This window comes from Coregonus clupeaformis, chromosome 29, assembly GCF_020615455.1.
Source record: "Coregonus clupeaformis isolate EN_2021a chromosome 29, ASM2061545v1, whole genome shotgun sequence".
In the NCBI taxonomy this organism is placed as follows: domain Eukaryota; kingdom Metazoa; phylum Chordata; class Actinopteri; order Salmoniformes; family Salmonidae; genus Coregonus; species Coregonus clupeaformis.
Window position 1 is genome coordinate 26,225,360 of NC_059220.1, and position 9,822 is coordinate 26,235,181.

General features: G+C 47.9%; 1 protein-coding gene across 1 annotated transcript in view; it reads right to left on the reverse strand.

Annotated features, from left to right (window-relative positions):
• Nucleotides 1-9,822, reverse strand: part of LOC121544942 (ryanodine receptor 3) — a 217,922-nt gene that overhangs the window by 159,150 nt on the left and 48,950 nt on the right. The window contains exon 2 of the mRNA XM_045209137.1: nucleotides 218-337. Coding sequence (XP_045065072.1) covers nucleotides 218-337 — 120 coding nt within the window. The remainder of the gene's footprint in view (nucleotides 1-217; nucleotides 338-9,822) is intronic.

Consider the following 9,822-nt stretch of genomic DNA (forward strand, 5'->3'; position numbering starts at 1 on the left):
GTATGAGAATCAGCCACTCTGTGAAAAGATAAGGGCAATGATTCCACATTCTAAATGTTAGTTTCCGGTAGGAAATACTGGATTATATTTTAGAGCTAGAGCCACTCTGAAATGCGGTCTAATTTTCTTTGCATAAGCTTTCAGTTTGAGAGAAACAAACAACGAATAATGTCACAGGCCTATTCCCCTTCACAGTATGTAGTCTCTCTGTGCCTACCTTTGCCTCTGATGTGGGTTCAAGGTAGCACAGTCGATTGCCGAGCCCCTCTGCTGTCAAGCAGAACTTGCGATTCTCCTTGTGGATGCAGGCGACACACTGGAGCACCACTTCATCATCCTGTCAAGACAACATTTTCAGAGTGAGTGGAGGAGAGGAAAACCACCACTGCCCTCAACAGGAGCCCACCAACCACCTTTTAACACTGGGAGATTCTTCACTTCTCTTTGACTCTAGTGTGTGTTTATGACCTTTATGGAAACAGGGGATTCATCTTCCCAGACACTGGACAGGTAGATAGGGAAGGTCATGCACATTTGACTTAATTGTGGAACATTACAGTTCATGTATTACTGGTTGAAGATTCAGGTTTGGCCGGTGTAGGCCGTCATTGTAAATAAGAATTTGTTCTTAACTGACTTGCCTAGTTAAATAAATGTAAAATAAAAAAATAAAAATAAAAGGCTCCACCATATATTCTCAATGGCCCTATTTTCCAGCAGCAAAATAGGTACCTTAAAATATCAAGGAAATCATGGTAAAATGGTGAGGTAAGATTTCTAGTTTATTGCTTCTCGATGAGGCCATGATGACACACCATGCAGAACAGGAGAACAGGATGACACAAATGCTAAAGAAAAGGACAACCTACTCTGAGGAGTTAAAACTGATGACTAACATATTTTCTCCTATGTAGGCTCTCTGTTTCTGGCTGTTAATTGGGAAGTCTTCTGCTAATGTGATTATCAAAAAGTATCCCTTTAAGTCTGCCGAACATCCTTTGGGCTATTTACACTGTTTATATAGTAAAAATGAGGCTGAAGTAATTGATTAGAGAGTTCATGTTTAAAAATAAATAATGATCTAGCTAAATGTATGCTGAGGAGCATCATGAAGCAGCTAGCTGTGCATTGCTTTGGGCTGGATTTGTTCATGAGACAAGAGACACTTAGCATGCATTTTGCTGAGCATATGGAGAATTTGGTTTTATTCATAGACCGATTTGGAGGCAGTACAGATACTAATCACCACATTCTGGTCATCAATATAGTTATTACAGCTATAAACAGGAAACTGCAATTATCCAATATATCTAGTATAGCTACACTACCGTTCAAAAGTTTGGGGTCACTTAGACATTTCCTTGTTTTCCATGAAAACATACATAAAATGAGTTTGAATAGGAAATATAGCAAAATGAATAGGAAATGTAGTCATTGACAAGGTTAGAAATAATGATTTTTAAGTGAAATAATAATTGTGTCCTTCAAACTTTGCTTCGTCAAAGAATCCTCCATTTGCAGAAATTACAGCCTTGCAGAACTTTGGCATTCTAGTTGTCAATTTGTTGAGGTAATCTGAAGAGATTTCACCCCATGCTTCCTGAAGCACCTCCCACAAGTTGGATTGGCTTGATGGGCACTTCTTATGTACCATACGGTCAAGCTGCTCCCACAACAGCTCAATAGGGTTAAGATCCGGTGACTGTGCTAGCCACTCCATTATAGACAGAATACCAGCTGACTGCTACTTCCCTAAATAGTTATTGCATAGTTTGGAGCTGTGCTTTGAGTCATTGTCCTGTTGTAGGAGGAAATTGGTGTCACACCCTGGCTCTGGGACTCTATTTGTTGAGCCAGGGTGTGTTTATTCTATGTGTTATATGTCTATGTTGGGGGTTCTAGTCTGTTTTATCCTATGTTTGCCTGAGTGACTCCCAATCAGAGGCAACGAGTGTCAGCTGTCGTTGGTTGTCTCTGATTGGGAGCCATATTTAAACTGTCTGTTTTCCCTTTGTGTTTGTGGGTTCTTGTTCCAGTTGGTTTGGTCATTGTTACCGAGGACGTTACGAGTCGTTTGTTGTTTTGTTGATTGTTGATTGTTGTTTCTATTATCACTAAAGATAATAAAGTTAACCATGTTCGTTCATCACGCTGCGCCTTGGTCCTCATCTCTGTTCGACGATCGTGACAGAAGAACCCACCATACAAGGACCAAGCAGCGTGCCCGGGGGCAGATCTTGGACTGGACATGGGAGGAAGCGCCGGGAAAGGAGATGGAGAGGTTGGCGATGGCCCAGGTGGGCAAAGTGTGGTCCTGGGAGGACATGCTCGGGGGAAAAGGGCCATGGGCTAGGATTAAGGCCCTGGCGAGAGAGGAGCAGCGGCGTCAGCAGTGTCAACGTCGGACAGGCGAGAGGCAACCCCAGAATTTTTTTAGGGGGGGGCACACGGCATGGACGACGGGGCTGACGGAGGCAGAAAAGGGGCGGATTCAGAAGGCCACCAGGTTACGGGGGCCACTGGTCAAAGTAGGGAAGGAAGGTGTAGAGGCACGGCGAGAGGTACTGGGGTGTGTTACCAGTCCGGTCCGGCCCGTTCCAGATCCCGAGGTAGAGCCAGTGGTATGTGTCCCCAGTACGGTCCGGCCTGTTCCGGCCCCTCGCACCAAGTGTACGGTGTGCGTCGCCAGCCCGGTTCGGCCTGTCCCTGCTCCACGCACCAAGCCTACGGTGTGCGACGCCAGCCCAGTCCGGCCTGTCCCTGCTCCACGCACCAAGCCTACGGTGTGCGTCGCCAGCCCAGCCCGGCCTGTCCCTGCTCCACGCACCAAGCGGCCTGTCCCTGCTCCACGCACCAAGCCTACGGTGTGCGTCGCCAGCCCAGTCCGGCCTGTCCCTGCTCTACGCACCAAGCCTACGGTGTGCGTCGCCAGCCCGGTCCGGCCTGTCCCTGCTCCACGCACCAAGCCTACGGTGTGCGTCGCCAGCCCAGTCCGGCCTGTCCCTGCTCTACGCACCAAGCCTACGGTGTGCGTCGCCAGCCCGGTCCGGCCTGTCCCTGCTCTACGCACCAAGCCTACGGTGTGCGTCGCCAGCCCGGTCCGGCCTGTCCCTGCTCCACGCACCAAGCCTACGGTGTGCGTCGCCAGCCCAGCCCGGCCTGTCCCTGCTCCACGCACCAAGCCTACGGGGTGCGTCGCCAGCCCAGCCCGGCCTGTCCCTGCTCCACGCACCAAGCCTACGGTGTGCGTCGTCAGCCTGGTAAGGCCCGTTCCTCCTCCACGCACCAAGCCAGGGGTGCGCGTCGTCAGCCTGGTAAGGCACGTTCCTCCTCCACGCACCAAGCCAGGGGTGCGCGTCGTCAGTCCAGCACAACCCGTGCCTGGGTCACCGGTGCCTGGTAAGGTACCGGTCAACTGCTCCACTACGGAGCTGAAGCTAACCGCTCCTGCTAAGTCCAGTTCAGCTCCAGCCAGCGGGGCCAGACTGGACCAGGGGCGCTATGGGGGGTTTATTGGAGGGTGGTGGGCAAGGGCGGAGCCAGAACCGCCGCCGAGGAGGTATGCCCACCCAGCGCTCCCCTGTTTTGTTCAAGTTGAGGCGCGGTCGCAGTCCGCGCCTTTAGGGGGGGGTACTGTCACACCCTGGCTCTGGGACTCTATATGTTGAGCTAGGGTGTGTTCATTCTGTTGTGTTTATTTCTATGTTGGCTAGAGTGACTCCCAATCAGAGGCAACGAGTGTCAGCTGTCGTTGGTTGTCTCTGATTGGGAGCCATATTTAAACTGTCTGTTTTCCCTTTGTGTTTGTGGGTTCTTGTTCCAGTTGGTTTGGTCATTGTTACCGAGGACGTTACGAGTCGTTTGTTGTTTTGTTGATTGTTGTTTCTATTATCACTAAAGATAATAAAGTTAACCATGTTCGTTCATCACGCTGCGCCTTGGTCTATTCAATACGACGATCGTGACAATTGGCTCCAATCAAGCACCGTCCATGGCATTGCAAAATGGAGTGATAGCCTTCCTTCTTCAAGATCCCTTTTACCCTGTACAAATCTCCCACATTACCACCACCAAAGCACCCCCAGACCATCACATTGCCTCCACCATGCTTGACAGATGGCATCAAGCACTTCTCCAGCATCTTTTCATTTGGTCTGCGTCTCACAAATGTGATCCAAACACCACAAACTTTGATTCGTCTGTCCATAACACTTTTTTCCAATCTTCCTCTGTCCAGTGTCTGTGTTCTTTTGCCCATCTTAATCTTTTCTTTTTATTGGCCAGTCTGAGATATGGCTTTTTCTTTGCAACTCTGCCTAGAAGGTCAGCATCCCGGAGTCGCCTCTTTCACTGCTGACGTTGAGACTGGTGTTTTGCGGGTACTATTCAATGAAGCTTCCAGTTGAGGACCTGTGAGGCGTCTGTTTCTCAAACTAGACACTCTAATGTATTTTTCCTCTTGCTCAGTTGTGCACCGAGGCCTCCCACTCCTCAGTCTGTTCTGGTTAGAGCCAGTTTGCGCTGTTCTGTGAAGGGAGTAGTACACAGCGCTGTACGAGATCTTCAGTTTCTTGGCAATTTTTCGCATGGAATAGCCTTCATTTCTCAGAACAAGAATAGACTGACGAGTTTCAGAAGAAAGTTATTTGTTTCTGGCCATTTTGAGACTGTAATCGAACCCACAATTGCTGATGCTCCAGATACTCAACTAGTCTCAAGAAGGGCAGTTGTATTGCTTCTTTAATCAGCACAACAGTTTTCAGCTGTGCTAACATAATTGCAAAAGGGTTTTCTAATGATCAATTAGCCTTTTAAAATGATAAACTTGGATTAGCAAACACAATGTGCCATTGGAACACAGGACTGATGGTTGCTGATAATGGGCCTCTGTACGCCTATGTAGATATTCCATAAAAAAATCAGCCGTTTCCAGCTACTATAGCCATTAACAATATCTACCGTCTACCTTCAGGCTCTGATCAGTCCCTACACCCAAACGAGGGCATTGCGTTCATCCACCTCTGGCCTGCTGGCCCCCCTACCTCTACGGAAGCACAGTTCCCGCTCAGCCCAGTCAAAACTGTTCGCTGCTCTGGCACCCCAATGGTGGAACAAGCTCCCTCACGACGCCAGGACAGCGGAGTCACTCACCACCTTCCGGAGACACTTGAAACTCCACCTCTTTAAGGAACACCTGGGATAGGATAAAAGTAATCCTCCTGGACTTCCTGACGGGCCGGCCCCAGATGGTGAGGGTAGGCAACAACACGTCCGCCACGCTGATCCTCAACACGGGGGCCCCTCAGGGGTGCGTGCTTAATCCCCTCCTGTACTCCCTGTTCACCCACGATTGCGTGGCCGCGCACAACTCCAACACCATCATTAAAGTTTGCCGACGACACAGCGGTGGTAGGCCTGATTACCGACGACGATGAGACAGCCTATAGGGAGGAAGTCAGTGACCTGGCAGTGTGGTGCCAGGACTACAACCTCTCCCTCAACATCAGTAAGACAAAGGAGCGGATCATGGACTACAGGAAACGGAGGGCCGACCACATCCCCATTCACATCGACGGGGCTGTAGTACTGACCCCCTTTTTTTTTGCACAGACTCTCGTGCACTGGCTCTATGCACACTCACACATTCTACACTGACATACGCTCACACACACAAAACACACACACACACACACATATTGATGCCACACACACACACACACTTTCACACTCTTTCACACTCTGCTGCAACTCTGTTTATTATCTATCCTGATTGCCTAGTCAGTTTTAACCCTACCTACATGTACATATTACCTCAATCACCTCAACTACCTCGTACCCTTGCACATTGACTTGGTATCGGTACTCCTTGTACTGAACAAAATATAAACGCGACATGCAACAACTTCAATGATGTTACTGAGTTACAGTTCACATAAGGAAATCAGTCAACTGAAATAAATTCATTAGGCCCTAATCTATAGATTTCACATGACTGGGTGGGCATGGGAGAGTTTCATCAGCTGTCCTGGTGGCTGGTCTCAGACGATCCCGCAGGTGAAGAAGCCGGATGTGGAGGTCCTGGGCTGGCGTGGTTAAACATGGTCTGCGGTTGTGAGGCTGGTTGGACGTACTGCCAAACTCACTAAAACGACATTGAACATGAACATTCAATTCTCTGGCACAGCTCTGGTGGACATTCCTGCAGTCAGCATGCAAATAGCACACTCCCTCAAAACTTGAGACATCTGTGGCATTGTGTTGTGTGACAAAACTGCACATTTTAGAGTGGCCTTTTATTGTCCCCAGCACAAGGTGCACCGGTGTAATGGTCATGCTGTTTAATCAACTTCTCGATATGCCACACCTGTCTGGTGAATGGATTATCTTGGCAAAGGAGAAATGCTCACTAACAGGGATGTAAACAAATTTGGCCACAAAATTTGAGAGAAAAATGCTTTTGTGCATATGGATCATTTCTGGGATATTTTATGTCAGCTCATGAAACATGGGACCAACACTTTACATGTTGCATTTTTATTTCTGTTCAGTATATAGCCTTGTTATTGTTATTTTATTGTGTTGCTATTTCTTATTTTTTTGTGTGCAAATGTTCATACTTTTTAACTCCGCATTGTTGGGAAAGGGCTCGTAAGTAAGCATTTCACAGTAAAGTGTACACCTGTTGTACTCAGCACGTGACAATTTTTTTTTAATTTGATTTGAGATTCTGCTGCTGCTGCTGCAACTCACTATACCACTGCACTATGGTGTGAACTACTGCCAGAAATCAGAATCAGATCATACAAACATGAAGTCCAGGATCAATTTAAAACATTATTTTATTAATTGAATTGACGTAAACAGCCTGCATGGCATAGCAACACTTGGCCAGTGACCACTACTGCACATGCAATCACTCTCCAGTCTCCACACTGAGGCGGGGGGAGCTGTGATTTGGGCCATATGAGACCACTATTGATTTGTGTCTCATATTTTGCCGTCAGGCGGCCCTCGTCAATCAGAGCGGTTCACTCTCCTCTCCTCTCACAGCCCAGGCTGGCCCTGGCTCTGTCTGGTCCCCGTGTCTGGCACCCCCAAACCCCTCTCCGTCTACCTCGTCTCTCAACCCTGTCTCAGAGCAGAATTATGTATCACACACGCTAGGTAAGGCCCACACACACTCACTGACCTCCCGTCTCACCTGACCAACACAGAGGTGGGAGGGGTGCAGGCCAGGCCGCCCATTGCTGCTAACTGCCATCCATCATTCATGAAGGGATCACAATTGATGTGAGGCTGGCTGTGAGGTAGTTGCCTGTTATGGCTGGGAGGGAGAGAGTCAGCTTGGGACGAGTCAATTTAAACTGACTGATCTAACTTGCAGATATCAAAAATGCAGATGACATTGTACTGTATAAGGTCATTCCTAAATAGAGCACTATATAAACGACACAAATCAAATACTATATAAACGACACAAATCAAATCACATTTTATTTGTCACATGCGCCGAATACAACCTTACAGTGAAATGCTTACTTACAAGCCCTTAACCAACAATGCAGTTTTAAGAAAGAATACCAAAAAAAAGAAATAAATAAAAGTAACAAATAATTAAAGAGCAGCAGTAACATAACAATAGCGAGCCTATATACAGGGGGTACCGGTACCGAGTCAATGTGCGGGGGCACTGGTTAGTCGAGGAAATTGAGGTACAGTGGGGGAAAAAACTATTTAGTCAGCCACCAATTGTGCAAGTTCTCCCACTTAAAAAGATGAGAGAGGCCTGTAATTTTCATCATAGGTACACGTCAACTATGACAGACAAATTGAGATTTTGTTTTCCAGAAAATCACATTGTAGGATTTTTAATGAATTTATTTGCAAATTATGGTGGAAAATAAGTATTTGGTCACCTACAAACAAGCAAGATTTCTGGCTCTCACAGACCTGTAACTTCTTCTTTAAGAGGCTCCTCTGTCCTCCACTCGTTACCTGTATTAATGGCACCTGTTTGAACTTGTTATCAGTATAAAAGACACCTGTCCACAACCTCAAACAGTCACACTCCAAACTCCACTATGGCCAAGACCAAAGAGCTGTCAAAGGACACCAGAAACAAAATTGTAGACCTGCACCAGGCTGGGAAGACTGAATCTGCAATAGGTAAGCAGTTTGGTTTGAAGAAATCAACTGTGGGAGCAATTATTAGGAAATGGAAGACATACAAGCCCACTGATAATCTCCCTCGATCTGGGGCTCCACGCAAGATCTCACCCCGTGGGGTCAAAATGATCACAAGAACGGTGAGCAAAAATCCCAGAACCACACGGGGGGACCTAGTGAATGACCTGCAGAGAGCTGGGACCAAAGTAACAAAGTCTACCATCAGTAACACACTACGCTGCCAGGGACTCAAATCCTGCAGTGCCAGACGTGTCCCCCTGCTTAAGCCAGTACATGTCCAGGCCCGTCTGAAGTTTGCTAGAGTGCATTTGGATGATCCAGAAGAGGATTGGGAGAATGTCATATGGTCAGATGAAACCAAAATATAAGTTTTTGGTAAAAACTCAACTCGTCATGTTTGGAGGACAAAAAATGCTGAGTTGCATCCAAAGAACACCATACCTACTGTGAAGCATGGGGGTGGAAACATCATGCTTTGGGGCTGTTTTTCTGCAAAGGGACCAGGACGACTGATCCGTGTAAAGGAAAGAATGAATGGGGCCATGTATCGTGAGATTTTGAGTGAAAACCTCCTTCCATCAGCAAGGGCATTGAAGATGAAACGTGGCTGGGTCTTTCAGCATGACAATGATCCCAAACACACCGCCCGGGCAACGAAGGAGTGGCTTCGTAAGAAGCATTTCAAGGTCCTGGAGTGGCCTAGCCAGTCACACTCTGGCTCCAGGACTTGTGTATTTGAGCCAGGGTGTATGTTGTTTTGTTGGGTTTTGGGTGATTGTTTATGTTTGCATGTCTGTCACGTTTATTTCTAGGTTGGGAGTTCTGGGTGTCTATTTCTAGGTCGTTGATTGGTGTCGTGTGACTCCCAATCGGAGGTAACAGTGTCAGCTGTCGGCTCGTTATCTCTGATTGGGAGCCATATTTAAACTGTTGTGTTTCACTGTTTGTTTGTGGGTTTTTGTTCCAGTGTTCCATGTTTCTGTCAGTGTTACAGAGGACTTCACTATCGTCATTTGTTGTTTTTGCGTGGTTGCTTTATGAAATAAAGTCATTATGTTCACTCCACGCGCTGCATTTGGTCCGCTCCTTTAGACGATCGTGACAGAAAAACCCACCAAAAAGGACCAACGCAGCGTGTCAAGCGGCAACAGGATCCACCTACACAGGATTTATATCCACCCATAAAGGATTCATGGACATGGGAGGAGATACTGGATGGTAAGGTCCTTGGGCACAACCGGGGAATATCGCCTCCCTCGTGAAGAGCTGGAGGCAGCTAAAGCCGAGAGGACTGGCGAAGGAGGAGGCAGCACGGAGGCAAGGCTGGAAGCCGGGAGTACTACCCAAAAAATTTTTTGGGGGGCACATGGCTTAGGCGCCTGGGCAGCAGGAGGCTGCCACAGGGAGATGTGGAGAGAAGGCTATCGGATTACGGGAGCCATTGGCGAGTAGAGGGAGGGAAGTTGTTGTCGCACGGCATGAGAGACTGAAGTGTGTTACCAGTCCGGTCCGGCCCGTTCCTGATCCCCAGTTAAGGCCAGTGGTGTGTGTTCCCGAGCGGACCGGCCTGTTCCTGCTCCAAGCACGTATCCCACGGGGTGCGTCACCAGCCCAGCCCGGCCTGTTCCTTCAGAG